The 22,814-nt window shown below is 31.4% G+C and overlaps 3 protein-coding genes across 4 annotated transcripts; 1 reads left to right on the forward strand and 2 right to left on the reverse strand.

The window, feature by feature from the left end:
• Positions 1-10,107: 10,107 nt before the first annotated feature.
• On the forward strand, positions 10,108-16,891 carry LOC107895188 (protein disulfide-isomerase 5-3). 2 transcript variants are annotated; one of them, XM_016820447.2, is made up of 15 exons: positions 10,108-10,307; positions 10,767-10,857; positions 11,124-11,218; positions 13,017-13,074; positions 13,432-13,616; positions 13,747-13,804; positions 14,296-14,336; positions 14,427-14,501; positions 14,877-14,933; positions 15,298-15,364; positions 15,475-15,609; positions 15,744-15,965; positions 16,268-16,429; positions 16,519-16,596; positions 16,692-16,891. In XM_016820447.2, exons 1-15 carry the CDS (start codon positions 10,267-10,269, stop codon positions 16,767-16,769), a joined length of 1,443 nt encoding a protein of 480 aa, XP_016675936.1. In that variant the 5' UTR covers positions 10,108-10,266; the 3' UTR covers positions 16,770-16,891. The 2 variants fall into 2 exon arrangements, with proteins under 2 accessions (XP_016675936.1, XP_016675937.1); XM_016820448.2 differs by having other exon boundaries at positions 10,168-10,307; positions 10,771-10,857.
• Positions 16,892-17,751: 860 nt separating this feature from the next.
• On the reverse strand, positions 17,752-18,954 carry LOC107895190 (early nodulin-like protein 3). Its single transcript, XM_016820449.2, has 2 exons — positions 18,542-18,954; positions 17,752-18,431 (listed from the first exon to the last, which is right to left on the reverse strand). Exons 1-2 carry the CDS (start codon positions 18,741-18,743, stop codon positions 17,980-17,982), a joined length of 654 nt encoding a protein of 217 aa, XP_016675938.1. The 5' UTR covers positions 18,744-18,954; the 3' UTR covers positions 17,752-17,979.
• Positions 18,955-19,410: 456 nt separating this feature from the next.
• LOC107895191 (COBRA-like protein 10) lies at positions 19,411-21,932 on the reverse strand. Its single transcript, XM_016820450.2, has 3 exons — positions 21,331-21,932; positions 19,843-21,266; positions 19,411-19,755 (listed from the first exon to the last, which is right to left on the reverse strand). The coding sequence occupies exons 1-2, from the start codon at positions 21,908-21,910 to the stop codon at positions 19,849-19,851; spliced, it is 1,998 nt and encodes a 665-aa protein (XP_016675939.2). The 5' UTR covers positions 21,911-21,932; the 3' UTR covers positions 19,411-19,755; positions 19,843-19,848.
• Between the last annotated feature and the right edge of the window lie 882 nt (positions 21,933-22,814).

A 22,814-nucleotide genomic window follows, 5' to 3' on the forward strand; every position in this document is an offset into this window, starting at 1 on the left:
TTCTCTAAAAACTGAAATAATTTAATCTCTATTAATTTTAAAAATGAGCAACTAAAGACAATGAATTACGAAATCAATGTTTTCTATCAATTTTACATATTTTAATTGGCATAATATTAAATTTGTCCCTCAAAATTTATACATTCTATCAATTTGGTTCTAATTTAACAATTTTAGCCTACAATATTTGTGTAAATACTGAAATAAAATTTGTTGATTTTTTTTAGAATGAAGATCACATTGACAAAATATATATACATTGAAGATTAAATTTGTATCATACTTAATTCAAAAAAAAATTATTATCATACCAAACAAAATTATGTACAATTGACGGAAGATATTAACATATAATTGATATTAACAAAATTTTGAGAATATTTATGTTTTTTATATTTAATAAATCTATAAAAATACATACATATAATTGAGAATTATGATATTTAAACTCAAAACATCATAATATCAAATTCAGAAAAAACCATAGTGTTAGGCATCTCATTTTTACAATTTGAACTAAACTTACGTTTAAATTTTTATATCAATTTCGAATAAATTTATTGCATAATTATTTTTACCTACATAACAAATGTGTCATTATTTAATTATAAAAATAGAAGAATTAGCGTTTACTTACTAATTTAATTATGAGCTAATTAAAGTCGTTAGCAAAACTTGACTATGAGGCTATGAAAATAGGTTGCAACTATTATTTTTTTTTATCTTATTCGATGCACGAGTTTAATTGTATCTATCAATTTTAATATTTTATATTTATTTATTATAATATTTATAGTTGAAAATTTTTAAATTAATATAAATATTTAATTTTTAGAATTATAATAATTTGTATGATGATAAATATAAACCCATATATTTAATCAAAATGTTACCTTATGCATTTAAAAATAATTTAGCATAAGTTTAATTCACCACATATGGAGTTAATCATATAAAAATTTAAAAACATTATACATATTCATGCAACATTAAGAAAATGTTTTACAAAACATCACTTCAATTCGCATGCCATTTTACATTAGAAGTATCATGGAAACAATGATTTAAGCATACATAAGAATATAAGATTTGGACATTTATACAACAATTATAAATAAATAAAAATGGGCTGTTAAAATAAACTTAAAACTAAGGAATTATACCAAGCCCAATGTTTTCGGCCTAAAAGCTTGCTGGGCCATACCGAGATGATGGAGTGGCTTTCCATGTTGATGGCCTGTTGGGTAGCCTAATCCGGTTCAGGTTCAAACCAAGCCTTGGACCTAGGTCAAGGCTTGAAACAGAAGACTTCAATTTTTTAATCCATTTCCCCGGTAAACTAAAATAGTCACTTTTATTTATCTCAAGTTATATTTTAATCACTTATATTTGAAATGTTATTCACTGAGCCGTTAATTGTTATTAACGGTGTAACGATAAACTGACGTGGCACATTAAATCATCATTTCAAACAAAAATTTTAGGTTAAATTATACAATTGGTCCCTTTTTTTTTGAGTAATTTAATTTTTTTCTTTTCTGTTCTTTTAAGTTTCTTTTTTTTTCATTCTCTTCTACTTCTCCTTTGTTTTCATCCCTTCTCTATTTTTTTAACATAATTTTTCTATATTTTCTACTTGTTAAAAAATTACTTCAACTCTGTCAAAAAGTTTCGGATAGGGAGCTTAATGATACTGCTTTTCGTAGAGATTGAGAAAAAGATAAATTTGATTATATTGAAAAACCCTTAAGTTTTTCCCTATGATTATGATTTTAAACTTATGTATCGGGTTTACAAACCATCCTCTTCTGATGAGGTAAAACTTGAACCCGTAACCATTGTCAACTAGGCTCCCCAGTTATGCTCCATTTTGTGACTGCACATTAACATCCATCAAGTACGATCCCTAGTTATACTTCAACCTGTGATTGTATAAGCATTGTGAACTTGGAGCCTGAGTTGCAACATGATGAGCTTCTAAGGCAATAGTTCCATCCCTACACGATAAATGAAATGTATGAGTCTCCAAGCGCTATCGCATCACCGCCAACTCAAATATACATTTAAGTTTTCACAATGTCTACCTCAAACACAAATACAAAAAAAATTGTCCTCATAAATTTTCAACCCTAAACCTTAAAAAAACCCTAAAAAAGTTTAAGGAAAGAGAAAGTGAAAAGCGCGTCCTATACGACGCACTTTCCTGCCATAGAAACAAAAAATACGTTCAGAACGCTTTTTCACTTCTCTAAAATTAACTTATTTCATTAAATATCTCGATCCAAAATTAAAATTAATTTTTAAAATCGACCATATAAAAATTGCAAATTAATAGCTTGAAAATGGGTGAACATTTTATAGTGCAAACATGTGGCGTTGTAGTATGCTGCCAAGTTTCACAAAATAAGCTATGTCATGTAATTAAAAATTTGTTAATTTGTAAAATGTCTAGATTACTAATTAGTCTTTCTAATTTAATTTTGCGGAATCAAATAATTAAAGTTGTTTTGAGTTTCTTTTTTCTAATATAGAATATAGGTTAGAATATATGGCTTGTGAAATGTTTAAATTCATAGTGAAACTTTTTTAAAAATATTTAATATTTAATCTATTTTACTAAAATAAAGAGTTGACTATCTAAATTTTCTTCTTCTTTTTTTTCTTTTAACAATGAAATACATGTTGTAGGCTAACAAAAATTGACTAATCTCTTAGTTTTAATTTTTTTTTTTTGAAGCCAAAAATTTTTCGAAGCAGTTTTACAACGAGATTGAAAGTAAGAGACTATAGTTATCAAGATTAAGCAATTTGAGTATTCGATATTTGTTTTTCTTTCAATATTTGAGATTTTTTTCTTGATGAATAACACTCAAATAATTTCAAAAGATACAAGTGAATACCAAATATCCAAATTTTTAAGTTGAAATTCTCTACAATTTTTTTCAAGGAAAAAAAAATACCAAATACCCCAAATTGCTTAATCTTGATACTTCTAATGTTTTATTTTCTGTTTCATTGTAAATTTGTTTCCAATTTTTTTCTTAAAAAAATTAAATCCGAAAGTAAGAGAATATCAAAATCTTTTTATTCCTAAAACTTGTATTACATGGAGAAAAAAAAAGAAGATTACGTGTTGTGCTCTTTATTTTGATGAGGTAGATTAAATCTTAAATCTAAGGTTTAAATTTATTCATTTTGATATAAGGTTAAAAACAATTTGGCTCTAATGGTTCTTATTTTAAGAGTTCTCAGTATAGCTACCACCATTAAATATGTAAATATTTTTTAATAAAAAAAATGTGCATTTGATATATTGACAATGCACTTTTTTTTATTTCCATAGGTAGAGTTACAAATTTGTCACGTATCTAATTTCTTTTATATATTTATCTTTTACAAATTCTTTACTATACTGTATAAACACTTCTCATTATCCTAACCTACTTGTGGAATTTTTAAAATTCACTAGTAGTGTACCAAATATTTTCTCTAAAAAATGAAATTTTGTTGTCATTCTATTAATGACTTAATTGGTTAGTTAATAATAAGGATAATAGTAGGTTGAGTATTTGCTATTTTAACAAAAATTGAATTTGTAATTTTTTTGGTAGCAACTAGCAATTAAGAATGCCTAATAGATACTATCATTTACATGCATAATACATATTGAATCATGAAGGAAGATACTCCAAAGGTGTACGGGTAGATTTGCAAACTGTTTCAGTATCAAATCATGGCTGTGAGCCAATTTCGCCATATTGTCCGCCAGCTAGTTAACCACTCTATAAATGTGCTTGAAGGAAACTCTCAAGGCCTGCCACACAACGATTTTACATCCTGAACCAGTCGCAGACTCATAGGCTACTGTTACACCCTTATTTTACCGTGACCAGTTGCACCGCCAAGGTGCTGCCACATTCCACCTCAAGACAAAGGACACCTAAGCTCTACGCCATAGTGAGTCACTCGAAAACTCCCCATATATAACTCCACTTCGAGTATGGAGCAAGAACTTAAGAACCAAGAACAACCCAACATCCAATTCCTAAACCGATCCCGCAATAGGGATGGCAACGGGGCGAGGCGAAATTTTGCATGCCTCGACCTGGCCTGAAACTTAACCTATAACACCCCTATCCCGTCTCCTTCGCCGAATTAGGGTATGGAGTGTCACATCAAATAAAGAAATAATTAACAACTAAAAACTTCTCAATATCAATTTAAATATAAACAATCAAATCATTTATTAAACATGGAAAACATTCACTTAAATAACTTAAACTGAGTTTAAAAGCCCTAAATGTGAATTTTAAATACTTAATAGAATAAAATTTTAAATTTTAAGTGATTAGTGAAAATCCGTAGTTGGTATCGATATTGAAACGATACCTTTATGAAAATCGATACCAAATTACTATATTATTTTCATGTCAAAACCATGGGTATCGATATTTTATAAACAAGTATCGATACTTAATTAAAAAACAATACCATTTTGGCATTTTGTTTTTCTTAGCATTTTTTCACAAAGCTAGGTATCGATACCGAATGCCAAAATATCGATATCTCAGTTCAAAAAGGTAAAAATTTCAACTTTAAAAGTTCATTTCAAGCCAAACCACTTCTAGATACTACCACAGAATTAAAATACATTCAAGGACACCAAAAACATGTCAAAATCATTCATCCTAAGCCTAACCAAAATACCATCAATAGGCACCACAATTAATACACTAAAACAACTCAAATTAAATATCACAAATTCACATATTAAACATATACCAAACATACCAAATAACCAATTTATTAACATTCCATTCTACTATAGATTACCTACTTTCAAAAGGGCATGCATAAGTATCCAGCATCACATATTTACACCATCATTTACAAACCAACAACTAAGGACATTTAAACACAAATAGCTTGGCACAAACTCAAAACAAACCAAGTTGCCTAGATAATATTTAAGCCCTATTACATGCTATTTATAACCGTTTGCCAAAGTAATAAAAAAACTACCAAAATGATGGATGGATAGTGTGATTGAGCTCTGACGAGATTCCAACCGATTGAGCTTTTCGATGATCTACAAAACAAAGAAAACAACTACATAAGCAACTAGTGCACTTAGTAAAGTTGTACAAATGAAAATTAAACTTATTGAACATAATTGGATTAAACTAAGCATAATTTCATTATATCATGAGCAAAGTTTCCTTTCCTAAATACACCACCTCATAAGGTTAGTAGGTGTATAGGTAAGCATATAAATCCAACCAATTTGTTTAACATAACTCAATAAGCATTCAATATACATATCATCCATCATGTGTTCAAATAATACTTTTTCCATTTCAAGTATAAATACCAACATTTTCCATTTCATCTTATAATAACATAAACCTTTTCATATACATGCATACTCAGTTAAAATATTAATCACTCATTGAACCAAATAGAATATCATTGAATACTTAGGAAATACTCACACGAGCTATGCCTGTATCAAGTAATTGTATGTGCTCACACGAGCTATGAAATGGGTTTGCTCACATGAGCTGTGGGTTGAAATGATAAGCTATAAGATGTTGCTTACACGAGTTATGGAAAATCCACAACAAATGTTGGACCTCAACCATCGGTAGGACATCCAAAACCAACACCCGAAATCGTATAACTCCTAATGACATGTCATTTGTATCCTAAGTATTCACAAGGTTCAAACGAGATATTTATTCATCCAAAACCTTTCATTTCTATCCATTATACCATTTCAATATACTTTCAAGAACTGTACATTTCCAAATATAACTTCTAATTTGATTAAATTTGCAATTTGATGCATAATACCATAATATCACAAATTTTCAATTTAAACTATACATATCATTAATATTCATTAACTTTTTATCCAGATTAACAAATAAAATATTTAATCTTTATACGAACTTACTTCTACCCAAAAGCAACTTCTAACACGAACCGACGATTACTCCGATACTTTAGCCTTTCCGCGATTTGTGTCTGTTTAAGTTGTTTCTTGATCTAGATAAATATTTTTATTCAATTAATCTAATTCCAGCGCTTAAAATAATTAATTTAATCCTATATCTCATTTTTACTATAAATTTATAAATTTACCCCTAAAATTTTAACTTTGTACAATTTAGTCCTTAAACCCGGAACTCACAAATTAACCACTATTAATGAAAAACCAAGCTAGCCAATTTTTCCTAAGGTCTAATACAACCCATTTCTTTCATCAATCCACCCTATTTTCATTAGATTTCACTATTTTCTCAAATAAGTCCCTAAACATTAAAATCATTAAAAATCACTTAACAAAATATTTATATTAACTACCAACCTTAATAATCTATCAACTAAATTCACAAACACTTCCAATTCATTCATGGAAAGCCCCTAAAATTTTAATAATTTTACGAATTGACCCCCTGAGTTAGCTAGATTAAGCTAAAACGATAATAAAAACATAAAAATCATTAAAAATGGAACCCAAAAACATACCATGCAAAGAAGAACACCATAGCCGAAAGCTTCACTTCTCTATGATGGTTTTCAATTTATAGAACAAAAATAAAAGGAAGAAGAAGAAGATGATATTATTTTTATCATCTTTTAATTTAATTTCAAATTACTTATTTACTAAATTAACCTTTTAAAATCATCAATATTACATCAAAAATCAATCCATATTTATCCACTAACTAAAGACATGGTATTTTTAACCATTAAGCTCATTAATTTTCCTTTCCATATCTATTTAACTCATTTAACTAATAAGCATCAACTTTTACATTTTTTACAATTTAATCATTTTTACTTAATTAACTATTTAAACCTTAAAATTTGTTAGCCAAATTTTAATATAATCTTCATAAATACTCGTAAATATTAAATAAATAATATTTACTAACTTGTTTGTCATAATTGTGGTACTAAAATCACTATTTCTAGCACTACTAAAAAAGTGTTGTTACATAACCAATTCGTCTCGACCCCAACTCTTAAGAAAAAATCCACCTCGAACCCAAAATTAAATAGAAGACTTTGACCTGACCTAGCTCAAATTTAATTTAATTGTTTTATTTGAAGCAAGTAAGACTTTTTTTTAGTTTAGCCTTAAAACTTAATATATTCATATATTTATTTAGTGACACAAAAAGCTTAATATATATACATATATTAGGGGTATTTTTGTAAATATCTTGAGGCAGATTTACCTCAAACCTGACCCCGACCCCATCTGAGTATTTTTTTTAATTTCACCCGACTTGAACCCAATTTTTCAAAAAAAAAATCCAACCCTAACAGATCGGGTTAGAACCCATCAGATTCACGTTTTTTTTTATCATTTTTATCTTGTAGCACACCGCCAATAATCTATCTATCCGGCATCTCCCCTCATTAAACCATCACAATTCAGCTTAACCCAACCAACCCTCAATGGCGCCCAGACCAACTCTTTTGATGCCCTTCAACCCTGCTTCTCATTATACAACTCAACCCTTTGTACATGCCTTGCCCACAACATTTTTCGAGAGTGAAACTTTATAATGAAAGTATATTAGGAAAATGAAATTTTGCTTGACCTGAAGATGAAGTGTTCAACAAAGACAAATGTTCACATAATGGCAATATAGATGATTATTATTGAGCATCCAATATAATTGAAATTATTTAGGATCATTTTTCATGTAGATTACATATACTGAAAAGGAATACAAATGGTTATACAATAAAGATGGTTTTGAAGTATTATTTCTTTTTTTTTTGGTAGAAGAAATATTGTTTCTTTATATGTATTGTGTTGGCAATAGTGAATGATACAATTCATTATGTTTTATAAAGTTGGTAGTGATATATAAAGCATGAGAATACAATTGAATTTTATTATTTTATCTTTAAATAAATATTGGTACACATCAACAAAATTTATTATATTTGTTGATGATTTATGTTAGTTCGAAAGATCAACTCGAAATCACTAAGAGGGGGTGAATTGGCTTTTAAGAAAATGGTGAAAACAACGAATGAATGCGCAACAAAGAACATAATGATTTATAGTGGTTCGACCCCAATTGCCTACTCCATTAACTTAACTCTCCACAATTAAGGATTTTCCCAAATTCACTAATTTGATAACATTTGAGGACAACATTTAACTTTATAGTCTCCCTTAAGATTTCTACACTAAATCTTAAGATTGCAACTCCCTTAAGGTTTCTACCCAAACCTTAAGACTTAACCCTTTCAAAGAGTAAATACAAATAGCAAACTAAGAATTAAGAACACATAAACAAGAATACACTTGAGCTAAAGAATAACAATGAAAGCTCACTAAGGTTGTATTGATTGATCTTTTGGCTTGATGATCTTTTTTATTGTTGTAGGACCTTTGGAATATGGTGTTTATACCATTTAATTCATTTCCAACCGTTGTAGTTGTTGGAAACATGAATAGATTCATTAGGGATGAAAACACTAGATCATTAAATTCATTTGCAACAAAGGGTATCAATACTTTTTCTTTGAGTATCGATACTATCAGCATTTAATGCTTGATTCAATGGCCGTTAAAGTTAGTTTACAACGATACTAAAGATAATTTACAATACATGGTAAAAGGTATCAATACTATACTTTTTGTAATTGATTGATAACATAATGTCAATTTGGTATTGATTTTAGAATGAGTATCGATATTTTGAAAACTATCAATACTTATAGACTTGTTTTAAAACAAATTTAACTTGATTGAAAATGTTTAACTCAATTGAAACCATTTTTACTTGATTTTATTATTTTGCTAATTTTGTTCAACTTTAATTTTTATTCAAAAATATTTTAATTTGTTATATCAAAACATTTTATCAAATAAAGTTAGATATAACAATTTAAAATTGCTAAATAGTATTTAATGTATTGAAATTGAGTTATAAAACGTTCAAATGAGAGGGAGTAAATGCATATGATACTCTCTTTTTTTTTTTTTCTTGAAGAGGTTTTATTTCATTGGGCTTTTCCCACAAAATTTTTTTGAGATAAGTTTGCTAAAGTGTATGGACATGAATAGTGTATTTTTTTATTATGATTTTTTCCTAATAAGGTTTTAATAATACATATTTATTAATGGCCATTCGAGAAGGAAGATTATAAATAATATTTTATTATGGATGTCCATAACTTTTGAAGTGATAACCTCTAATGGAGTGACCATAAAGGATTTATGAGATTAAAACCTATAACTCCAAAGATTTTTTATAATGTAATTAAATATGTATTTACTCTTTGTTACTTAAGGGCTTTATTATGTCTATAAATAGAGACATCGAAAAAGTTTGTATATATACTAAAAGAAGTAAAGAAAGTTCTCTATTTTGTTTTTTTGTTGTAATGTTTATTTCTACTGATATTTTCTTTTAAGATATATTTGATTGGGTGGGAAAATAAATAGATAAAGAGAGAAAATAGAAAAGCGAAAAGAGAAAAGAGAATAAATTGAATATATTTAATAAAAAAGAAATAGAGGTAATTATCAATTTTCATCTTTTAACTCATAAAAATCAATACTTTAAAAATGGAATGATGAGGAGAAAGAAATATATCTTAGTTCAAAATTACGTATTGTTCAAATATTTTATTTTATTTTTTTTATATTTCGACTCTACCCAACAATGAATGTTAAGAAAATTACAAATTTTCGATTTTTCTTATCAAATACATTTACGAAAAGAAACTTTCCATTTTTCAATTTTCTGCTTTTGATTTTTTATTTTTCCTTAACTTTTTTCACTCTATCAAACAAAGCATTCTTTGATTATTTCATAATAATATATTTTTATGAAAGCCATTTATTATTTTAATTGTATTTTATACCATTTGGGGGAAAAAAAGAGCAAAACTGTTGAAATATTCAGATAAAATTTCGACCCAGCTTTTCCCCATTATGCAACGTGGCAGATTTAAGAGGACAGTTCTCCGATGTAAAATCTAGTTTCACTCACAGCAGATAACAACCAGATTGAAAAAAAGGACAAAACCTTGGGTAAAAGGAGAAATTAAAAAAAAAAAAAACACGCACGAGAGTTACGTAGTTAAATGCCTTTTGCTCATCTCTATAAAATAGAAAAGGCTCTTCTTCGTTGCCGGATATCTGCTTGGGATTTAAATTCCATTTTCTTTGTTTTCTCGAACATTTCTATTTAAAAATCTGATTTTGATTTATTAATATCAGAAGCAATGTTTTCTTCAAGCAAGATCAAATCCGTCGATTTCTACAGGTTCAGATCTCTCTTTTCTCTTTTTGATTCATCGCATTCTTTTGTTTTATATATATTTTTTAATTTATCTCATGATTGACTCAAAAGAATGGATCTGAGCATTTTTTAGAAAGACTTAAACTAATCTCTATTTGCTACATTTGGATTGAAATTTCGTTTATTTGTTCACTGGGAAATGAAAATAAATTGTTGCTTTCTAGCACTGGATTGTATTCGCTTCAATAGTTTTGGAGAAACTCTTGTTTGGTTGCTGAAAGATTGATAGTAATTTGGTGAATGAGTTGAAATTCTTCTTCTTCAATATCGTGTATTCTTTTTTCCTATTGAGGTTTAAGCATACCGCATTCACTCCATCTGCTGAAATGCTTAGTTTTTCTTATTCGGAGTTTAAGTAAATTTTATAATGATAATTCTGCTTCTATAAAGTTCCTCTTTTTTATTTCTTTCATTTCTGTACAGGAAGATCCCTAGAGATTTGACAGAGGCATCATTATCTGGTGCAGGGTTATCCATTATAGCAGCACTTGCTATGATGTTTTTATTTGGAATGGTAGGCAGCCTTTCTTTTTACACTCCAACTTAAACTCGATCTGATTTGACGCGCTTGACTTGTAGTTTGTTTGTTTTTTTCACCCCGAACAACAGTTATGGTCCAACATTCTTTCATCGTATTAGTTGTTGTCATTTCCTTGCCTTTGCTCTGATGATAATTATAAGATATATTTGTAGTTTATTACTTCAAATTTTGCCTTGTAATGAAAGCATTTCTGTTTTCTTCACTTACACCCATTTTAATCTATTAAATTTCTTTTGCAGGAATTGAATGATTATTTAACAGTCAGCACGACAACATCTATTGTTGTTGACAATAGTTCTGACGGGGACTTTCTACGCATTGATTTCAACATCAGGTGCATTAATTTCCCGTGGCAATGTTCTCTTGGTTGTAATGTCTTTTCGTAGTTAAAGTCTTAAGCTTTATGTGGTATTACTTGCCATACAATCTTGTTATTGGATCTTGAAGTAAGACTATTTTTGGCATTTTCAGTGTTTGGTATGATTGATCACCCAAAAACCCATAATGGCCTCCACCTACTGATTAGATCAGCGAGAACTCGGTGATCTTTTGTGTCAATGATCTTTGATGACTTGAGTAATTAGGTAACTTAGCTGGGTGGTAATTTAATTCCCATCCAAAAGAGGGTAAAACTTTTATCAACAAAGTAATATGTTACTATTACTCAATATGTACAGTTGAAATTTTTCATATTAGAAATTTTTAGTTTTCCAAAATAATAGTCATTGTATCAATTTCAAAATCTGTGTATGTATATATATATATTCTGTTTTCTCTTCTTTTTTTTTAAATAATCTTGTAATGTCATATGCATAGGTGGCAAAATGATTATGAACTGGGAATCCCTCCAATTGTACCATAAAGTCAAAACCAAACAAAAAATGGTCCATGCCCAAAATAATTTGAGCTTGAGAATAATTAAGCCTAAGAAATCCCGAACCAAAAATTAATTGAGCCTGATCTGAACTGAGGCCAACCTGATTTTAAACCCGGATTTAATGCCAAAAATAAGAATGGTTGAATTGTAGTTAATTAATTCTTTTATAAAACAAAATCTTTAATTATTAACTTTATTATAATATCTTTTTACTGATTTATCTAAGAAATTTAAATTTTAATATATGTATTAAAATAATATTTTTATTGAAAATTGTATTTTTGATGTGTAACTTTAACCTCTTAAGTCTTATGTATTGATGAATCTACCATCTAAATAAGTATGTTAAATATTTATTGCTGACAGTTGTTTGTAGCAGTGGTTGGAACTCCTATCACTCACTTAGATGATACAGGTTTTAACATTGTCATCCCCTCTGCCAATATTGTATTAATAAAACAAATATTTATTGTCTAATTATTAACAATTAGTTTAAAATTAAATCAACATTAAAATAATAAAATAAAAATGAGTAATTGATTTTTTAATAAAGGATAATTGTTTTTTTCTTAGAATTTAAAGAATAAAATGGTGATTATTATTTTTTAATTCTTCTAAAAGGGAATTTTTGAATGTAATTCATTGTTCTTAAATTTTAATATGATATATATTTTCTCTCATATATTTGCATATGTAATATGTTTAAATTGTTTGAAATAACATATTAAAAGTCAAGACTATTAACTTATTAGTTAGAAGCTTAAAAACAACCATGCTACTAATTTTATATGAGATAACGAAATAAATAAAAAAAGTGTAAGAAATGGAAAACTTAATTAGTATGAGATCTATTGCATAACACACATATAGTTATATTACCAACAGTTTACTAGCAAATGAACAATGGGATAACATTAGAAATTCCCCATGCAATATGCTCCAACCTCTGTTGCAATATTTTTACTTGACTACCTAATGAGCAATAAGATAACATTTCATAGTGGTTCTTACAATACTTTGTGCTGCTTTCGAGCTTTCTATACAGGTTTCTTTCTTTTCAAAAGAAAAAATGTTGCGCTCAAATTGCTACATGTCAGTCAAGATTTATTTGGACATACTTTTGTGGATTTTCTTCAAAAATTTCATAGGTTGATATACTGTCAGTGATCTTAGTATGCATGTGACTTTGTTTCCGTAATACCCTTGAACATTGTTTGACCTTTATTTTTGGCTGACTGTTCCAAGTGATCTCCAGTTTTCCAGCGCTCTCATGTGAATTTGCATCCGTTGACGTGAGTGATGTCTTGGGAACTGTAAGTTTCTATTGTCAGATGTCTTCCATTTGCTGAATTTAATTGAAAAAGAAAACCTATACTTCTATCTAGCTGTAAATATCTTACACGGATGGTCCTTACCTTGCTTTGAAGTACTTTAATAGCTGCAAGTTTAGTAATGCACTTCAAATGCCTTTCATAGAAACTTATCTGACAATACTTTTATGCTGAAGAAACTGAAATAGACCACACCAACTTCACCTGGATATTGTGTTAATATTTGCCTGTCAATATTGTTTTCATACTTCTTTCTTCAAGTTGCCTGATTGCTTTTCCTGAAGGGCATTTACCATTATATTTGGTCCATATGACTAAATCTGTGTCTTCTGTTTTCAGAACAGGTTGAATATAACAAAAACAATCCGAAAGTTTTCTATAGATCCAGATTTAAGACCCACTGGTGCTGAGTTTCATTCCGGACCTCTTCCTCATTACATTAAGCATGGAGATGAAGTTGATGAAGAAACCAATGAAGGTTCTGTAGCATTAAATAGTGCTAGCTTTGACAAGCTTTCACATCAGTAAGTGGATTAATTCGAAGCTTCAAGCCATTTAATTTTGTGTTTATTACGTTCCCGCTGTGGACCCTTTTTGCTAAATGCCAATTTTGGTGATACCTATATTTACTTGATTTGATTTTTTTTTTTGAAGGTATCAAATTTTAGTTGTCAATTTTTATGCTCCTTGGTGCTACTGGAGTACTCGCCTGGTAATCTACTATTAGCATGCATGATTTGTCTTGAAGATACCTGCCGAAAGCATTATTTGTTTAGATCTTCAGCTGTGTAAAGTGGTCCCCATACATAACATTATACTGATATAGTTAAATCCTCTACTTTTAGTAATCCCTTTTGTAACTTTATGTTCATTTATATTAATAGCTCCTTTTTTTAGGATAAGTGTGCATTTTAATAGCCTTCTAATATACATTATAATGTGATATTTTCTCTAGTAGGAAGTTTGTGAGGTCCCGTATCTTAAATAAATGCATATTTGTCTCCATATTCTTAAAAAAATAGCATTTAGACTGAATTAATCACGTGCTGCTAAGGAGTATGAAATCTTAGGTGGAACTGATAGTAATGATATGCTTTGAGCTGTTATGAGTTACGACTAGTATATATGCTTCTTTTTACCACTGAATGCTTGGAGTGGCTTCTTAACTTATCAGTAGCCTCACCATGTTTTTTTGGGTTTCAGAAACCGTCATGGGAGAAAGCTGCCAAGATAATAAAGCAGAGGTCTGAGAATACATCATTTCTCTTCCATGGAACAAATTTATAAATAGTTTCTTGATTTGGCAATGAATTTTGCATCCTTGCATTTTACAGATATGATCCAGAAGTAGATGGGCGTATTCTTCTGGCAAAGGTTGATTGTACTGAAGAAGTTGACTTGTGTAGGAGGTATTTCCTTATTTGATGTTCTATGACATGTAAATTAATGCTTTCTTGTTCGAGAATATCATTATATGTCATTATTTGACCACTAATGGCATTGTTGCATTCTGATCTCTTCGATGTCATTATATGTCATTATTTGACCACTAATGGCATTGTTGCATTCTGATCTCTTCGATGTTTCAAATACATATCAATATTTATCACTGCATATATTTAAACTTGGCTTTCTTGCTTCTAGTATAGAATTATTTCCCAAATATTGCATCTTTTTCATAGCTTTTCCACAAGTTTATTCTTTTCTCTTTCTCTTTTTTTTTTCCTTTCTGCTATATTAACTACTATTGTGCTCACTTGTTCTGTCTTCTTCTCGACACACAGAAATCACATTCAAGGGTACCCATCCATTCGAATTTTTCGTAAAGGCAGTGATGTGAGGTAAAAGAGAGTATTATTTTACATATCTACTCTATCCTTAATATCAATGACTTGATGTCCCTTCTCAACTTTTCCCCGTTGTTCCTCACTCCCCCTTTTTTTTAAATGTGGCTTAATACTTGACAATATTATATTTGCCAACAGCTGTTTGATCTGTTAGTAGAGTGTTGGACTTTTAGTTCTAGTTTTCAGGGGTCAAATCCTGGTAACATCAACTATTAATAAAAATATACTATCTGCCAATGTGTTAAGCTTCCACTTTTCTTTGACCCTTGTTACTTTCTTTTAGGCTATTTAGTGCTGCTGAACTTTATGATATGTGCAATACAGATTCACATTGTTCTCTGACTTGTATATATTTCAGGGAGACCCATGGACACCACGAGCATGAATCTTATTATGGAGATCGTGATACAGACACTCTGGTTAAGGTATGAATAAATTAGTTTTGAATTGGCCATTTGAGTTTATAGATCAGTTACAGAAATCTTACAAGATAAAGATGCATGAATGACCTAATGCAGTTGTCTGCTTCTTCCAGACGATGGAAGATTTGGTTGATTCTATTCCACAGGAGGACCAGAAGATAGCTTTAGAGGATAAATCTAATGTTACAAAAAGACCAGCACCATTGTCGGGAGGATGCAGAATTGAGGGCTACGTGCGTGTAAAGAAGGTTATAATTGTTATTTTAGATTAGTTTCTGACCGTTGGACTTATTTTGTTTATAATTAGTTTGTCCAATCAATTTTGTTTACCTTGAGATTAATGAGCAGTTTAGAATATTAAAATTTGAGTTGTACTTTGCAGGTTCCTGGCAACCTTATAATCTCTGCTCGATCAGGATCCCATTCTTTTGATGCTTCTAAAATGAACATGTCTCACGTCATAAGCCATCTTTCATTTGGTAAAACAGTTTCACCTCAGGTTTTGAATGATGTCAAGCGATTAATACCTTACCTTGGTAGGAGCCATGACAAGTTGAATGGTCGGTCATTCATCAATCACCGTGATTTAGATGCAAATGTTACTGTAAGTTTCCTCGTTCTTATGACCCTTTCTGTTCAATTGCTTATTTTACCTTTTAAGTTGGTCTTAGCCATGAATGTTTTGTATGCTTCTAAGTCAAAACAATTGATGCTTTTACCTTGTGGCTGATTAAGATAGGTGTAGACGTAGATTTTGATTGACAATAAAGAATATTCTGTTCTAACAAATCCACCTAAAATTTATAAAATAAAAATGTAACCAATTCTCAAATAAGAAATTAAGATTATTGTCATGTGTACAAGCTCATGACTCACAAGCCTCACCTTGCTTGATTGCATTTTCAGATAGAGCACTACCTTCAAGTAGTCAAAACAGAGGTCGTTACAACAAAATCTTCTCATGACCATAGAATTATCGAGGAATATGAGTACACAGCGCACAGCAGTCTGGCACAGAGCGTGTACATACCTGTTGCGAAGTTTCATTTTGAGTTATCTCCGATGCAGGTTATTCTTTAAACTATATAAACTTATATTTACCTTCTATTCTTGTTTTCCATTAATTTGACGGATTTTTCTTCCATTTTTGTACTCAGGTTTTGGTAACAGAAGACTCAAAATCATTTTCACATTTTCTCACCAATGTCTGCGCTATAATTGGAGGTGTTTTCACGGTTAGTATCTTACTAATATCCTCATCAGAACAGCATTTTCTTTTTTCGTTTCGCAACTTGCCTTGTATCAGTAAAATCTTCTCTATCAATTGCAGGTTGCTGGGATATTGGATTCAATTTTTCATAATACAATTAGGCTAATGAAAAAAGTAGAAATAGGCAAAAATTATTGATAGGCAGGCAAAAAGGAACTTGTTATTCTGTAGAGTTCTAATTAGTGAAGATTTTTCCAAGGGAACACAAGTCTAAATGTAGCCCTTTTATATATAAAATGAAGCCCAAGAATTTTATTTCACCTTCATTCTACTTGCTATAGTAGGAAGCTATGTTATCTGGACTTCCTTTTCCTCCTCCTTCTTAAGTATTTTTGTTTAATATCTATGTTTAAACATATATCCGGGCATGAAAGTGAATTTTTTCACAAAATATGAAAAATATGTTTTAAGTATTAAGAATATCTACATCCGATAGGTTTGATGTCTCTCAATTTTGATTTTGAACAAATTAGTCATTTTTTAAAAAAAATTGCAGCAATTTAGTCTTTGTAAATTTTGAAGTGAACAATTAAAACAATTAATCATAGTGATAATGCTTTTTATTAATTATATGTAATTTTAATTGATATAATTCACAAGTTTAGCTCTCGATATTTATATAGTGTGTAAACATTGACAAAATATATATATTGCTGGCTAAATTTATTAAATTTGTATTAAATGAAAGAATGTGTAAATATAATGAGTTAATTTTATTAAATTTGAGATAAAATTAAAAAAATATGTAAATTTTGAGTGTTAAATTTATTTATTAAATTAATAAAAAAAATAGGTACCATGAACGAAGTGATTTATTGCTTTGAAAATTTGACGTCAAAATGGAGAGAAATGAGTGAAATATTTGTACCTGTGGGACATTATTTGAATGTAAGGTGGAATGCGAGTATTGGGGGGTCTCTTGTGACAATGGTGTGACTTATTTCGGCTAGTCAGCACATTTATTCATTTTTTTTGGAAAGTTTATATATTATAGTTGAGCTGGATTGTATCTTAATGTAGAATTACTGGTATTATACTGCTAATGATTTTTTTATTTTTTTTATGGAGGGGATTAAAAGAAAAGAGAAATAAAATATAGAGAGGGAGAAAAGAAAGCTGGTAAACCAAATCCACACAGTATACAAATCCATTTATTTTGTATCACACCAAACACTATACAAAGTATCACATTCTTCCTTGATTATTTTAACAATCAATTTTCAAGAAAAACACAGTTGAACCCAGTGAACAGTATCTGATGAAAATCAAACAAATAAGTGTTTTTTTTTAAAAAAAATTCAAGAAAAAAAAAACAGAGGAAACAGATGGAATTCATAATTTAAATCTTTCAGAATCCTAAAAGAAGAGTTGAAGCTGCAAATACTGCTCCCATAGAAGCAGTAACACTCATGAATACTGCAGAAGCTGCATTTGGTGGTTTGGATTCATCACTTGGTGCTGGTGTAGGGTTCTCAACCGTTCCAGCTGGTGGAGAACCACCGGAAGGTGCCGGAGACGGCATTATATCGATTGAACTCGAAGGCGGAGGTGAAGAAGGGTTGGTTTCGTTCGCGGTCGAAGAACGGTTGCTTCTATCGGCTAAAACGACCACCACCAACTTTTCGTTCTTTTTACAGTTGTCTTTATTTCCACTGATGAAATAGTAAGGCCCTGAATGACTCAAGGAGAAAACAGTGTGTCCATCGGTGTAGCTGGACAGTGGTGATTCTACACTGCAGTTTTTGTAGGCATCTTCATTCACTTGTAGCACTGAATCATCGTTTGGCGTGTAGGTAAACACTGTGCCATTGTCACACACAACAACGAAAGTTATATGTATGCATGGTTATATGAACTAAACCCGAGTTTTTACAAATCACTTTAAAGTTGACAAGTGACCAAGAACTTACCAAGTGAGTCCCCAATCTGAAATCTGTTTTTTTCTGCCCATTGGTTGTAATTTTCAGCATTGGTGCCATTGTGAAGGCCCCAGTTCACTGAGAAATCTCTTGCATAACCCTTCTGAATCATTAGCAGCATGAAAGAAAGCCCCAACCCCACTACATTAAAAGCTTTTCTTTGATAATCTGTTATCAAAATGGAGTTGGCCATTGCGAACCAAAGACTAATTGTTTCTTTGTACGAAAAAATGATGAAAAATGAAGTCTACAGAAGGGGTTGGCAACAATAGGTGGCAAGACAGGGCTTTTTGTAGGCTAACTTGCATGAAACCTTTACCAACTGTGGCAGAGAAGCTTTTGTGTCTTTTCCATATTCTTAACTTTTTCTTTGGATTTCTTGGCTTCTGGTGCAAAGCATAAATCCTCACCTTATTATAGTTTATAAAAATGAAGAGTGGAAATAACATAATGCTAACTCTCTCTTTTGAATCATTTTTATTACTTACTTTATCGAGGGTTTATGCTTTGCTTGATCTTAAACAAAGAATATTCATGTTTTTTTTCCTTGGGCAAAAACATTACCATCATGTATACATTAAGGGAGTTTGCATTCACATTACAGGAATTGTTTTTCCAAAGAACCATTGAATCCTAGTAATTTGTCTGAAGAAACGTATTTAAGCTTTGGGTTTATTTCAAAGTTCCTTCTGCTTCAAGTTATTCTTGAATTTTTAACCATTATGAAGAATTAGAATCAGAAAAAGAAAAAATAATTTAAAAAAACCTTTAAAAAAATGAAGGAAAAAAAGAGAGAGAGAGAGAATCTTTTGAGACAGAGACAGGTATGCACATCTTAAATCTGTTTAAAAACTCAAAAGTATTGCTTCTATGGAATTCCATTCCACATTTTTCATACATCTAAAACTTCTCACAAAATTCGAAGTTTCATTCAGATTGTTAACTCTATAATTTTCTGTATATGATATATATATAATCTTTACAGCTAAAAATTATATATTGCATGATATTAAAACAGGTCAGATTTGAGCTTCAGACCCATATTTTGAACAAATTTTTTCTTTTTTTGTCTTTTTGGGTCTAAATTTTTTTTGTTTTAAATCTTTCAAAACATTGAACAGATGATTTTGTGATTGAACGAATAACCCGACTCTTCAATTCCGCCCTCCTCTGTATATCCATCAACAATGCATCATTTGATTTCCCTGAAGTATCAAAAAGAAGTAATGTGATGGATGGGTTTAGTTCAAAGTGTTACTGAGTTAAAATCATAAAAGAAGAAGAAGACTTGCCAATGATCATGAATGGAAAGGATATGTAATGAGCAAGAAAGCAATGGCAGAGAAGAAGAGGAGAGGCATGGATGAAAGAAGAGTTGCAGCACTTGGTAAACTATCAGGCAAAGCACATTCTGCTCCATTGAAGAAGACTTTAGAAGGGAAGCCATCACCTTTTCTTATGTTAATTGCTTCAGGTTTCTTCTTGGTGAATGAAATAACGGATTGTTGTTTCCCAGGCACTTTAGGCTTACTATCACTGGACCCATTTTTTATTTCAATTAAATATTCCAACCCTTTCAAGCCTTGGAAGAAAATGGTGTTCTTAGGGGAAACCAGTTTGGTCCCATTGAATGAATACACATCGTCGTACCCAGAGGCTGCCTTTTTTAATTCAACAGCAGCGTACCAGTCTTTAAACTGTGTTTCTCCCCAGTTAAACAGTGTCATACGAGCAGTCCATCCAGCCTTATGATCGGAACTCACATGCCAGTTTATGCTAACCACACAATTATCAGGGCAAGGCATGGCTCTGGGCACCGGTTTTTTCTTCAGTTTTGCATACGCTTTGATCTTTGCCGTCCTGTTTTCAGCAGGGAGTAAAAGCGCATCTGGTGGAAGCAACATCGCCCGAGAACTCGGATTGCATTTATCGGTTTGGCTATCGTCACATCCGCAAGCGCACGTACTGCACGGAACCGCCCCGTTGCTGTAATAAGCCGTGAAGGAAACGCAGCACTTGGCTCTCTTCTTCTTCGGTTTGGTCATATTGCACACAACTTGCCAACTTGCTACCGCGTAGGTTTTGGCGCCGGTTCCGGTGGCTTCGGGGAATGCGGAGGGGTCGACTCGGACGGGCGCACTGCAATGGTAATGAGCACTGACTAAGCTAGTGATGTTCCATCTTTGGGGTGGATACAAGACGGTTTTGGGTGTATCAGGGGGTAGTTTGTACACCCTTAATTGAAATACAGCCCTTGCATTGTTTTCATCCATCACGGGTGACACTAGAGAGCCGTTTTTACAACAATTAGGAATATGCCCAATCTCGGTATCATTAGCTTTTTCAAGTGGCAAATCCGAAATCACAGGCCTTTTCTTACAGTTCATCACTTGGCTGAAATCGAAGCCCTTGAGGTATTGGCCGGGTAAGCCGAAAATACAATCGGAGTACTCGATTCTCCGAGTGTAAGCTCCTCTCATGGAATGAATGAACTCGCCTCTCATCCATTCCCAAGTCAAGTTCCAGTTATCAAGCCGACTTAAGGTACCATCATTATCTATGGTTACTTGAGCCTCATAGCTCCCTTCATAAGATTTAAGAACATCATACATCAAGTTCACGTCTCCATATTGCCTAGGCGTGTACTTTCCTTTCGCAGACTGGTTCAGACTCTTGTACTTTGGGTCCTTGTGGCAACATGTGGTCAAAAATGTACCTGTATAATCAAACAAAACAATTTAACAATCATGAAAATAACCAAAAATAATAAAAAGACTTACGATATGTAGTAAGCATAGGGCATTTCCAGCCGTCGTTAGCGAGCCTGATGGACTTGGGGAGGGGAATTGCTTTTTCGTTCAATCCAAACATGGTGCCGGTGAATTCAATCTCAGTCGACATCTTTGTTAAATCCCCAGCAGTATCAACGGAGGTCTTGAGATCCGTGTTGGGGTACCCTGATAAGGTTGCACCCTTTTCGACTTTCGCTGGAAAATCACCAGCACCGTCGACGAGGATGGCGTTCGTCGCCGATACCAATACCTCTCTGTGTTGAAACCTAATGAACATCTTCCATCCTTTTAACTCTTCTAACCCAGTATTCACTAGGGTAGCCTTGGATTTAAACGACCATGCTTGAGCTGTAACGTTTTTTACGTGGGGTAACTCTTTATTCCTTTCCGTGAATGTATACATCAAGAATATACCGTTACATTTGTCTTGTCCCGGCGGATTTTTTTCCTTTGGCTCCTCTTCTTCATCATAGTCGTCATAGTCGTCCGGAGCACCGTAACATATCTGATTTCGTAAAGACAGAAATAGAAACGCAAGACACATGAGTTTCATCCATGGCATTTTCATGCCTGCTTTTTCTTAACCTTATCTTATATTATTTTTTCCTGAGATGGAGGTGGAAACGGAGGGGGAGCGCCGCGCAGCGACGACGCGGCAAAGAGGAGGGGAATTTCTGAGTGAAACCCTATGAAAATTAGGGATGGAAGGGTTATATAGAAGAAATAAATGGGAGATTAAGTGGAGCAAAATTCTCTTCCTCTAGTTTCAGCGGCTGGTTCGGACAAGATAATTAAATATTATGGTGGTTTCAATTCTTGTAGTAAGAATGTTTTTTAGTTTTTTTGCTATTTTTAGTTGTGGTTGATCAACTATGTCGTTTCTTCGGATTGTCCAAATTCGTTTCTTTTTTTACCCCCCAAAAATTGGGTTTTGATCTTAAATCGGATTAATGTGCATGGTTTTATTTTCTTGTTTGTCGAATTCTAATGAACACTGCACCACTCTCTTGCTTGTTGTCTCAACATATCCCATCTTCTTGTTAATCATCTTAGACCCTAAACGTTTTATTGTTTGAAGAACTTGTTATCATCTTTCCTTGTGCTCAGCCTATGAATTGCAATGTGTAATTAATTAAAATTTAATTGTTGATGTAAGAGCAAACAAACTCATGAAAACATTGCATGTATTATTGCTCAAAGAAGGTGGTCGAGAAAGAGAGATTAGGTTATTTCAGGTTTTTTCTCATATGGAGAGATAGTTTGAAATTAATTAATAATAACATGAGAAAGAAAAAAAGGTAAATTAGATTGTGAGTAAAATGAAATTCAAATACATAAATGCATCATATTAAGAATACTAAATGCACTGCAATAATTTATCAAGGTGCTGTGATCAATTTTGAGTTAGTGTCGAGTTAACTTATGACTCCAACTCAATCAACAACATTATCAATATTAGAAATTCTTTTACA

The sequence above is a fragment of the Gossypium hirsutum genome, chromosome A13 (genome assembly GCF_007990345.1).
Source record: "Gossypium hirsutum isolate 1008001.06 chromosome A13, Gossypium_hirsutum_v2.1, whole genome shotgun sequence".
Lineage (NCBI taxonomy): Eukaryota > Viridiplantae > Streptophyta > Magnoliopsida > Malvales > Malvaceae > Gossypium > Gossypium hirsutum.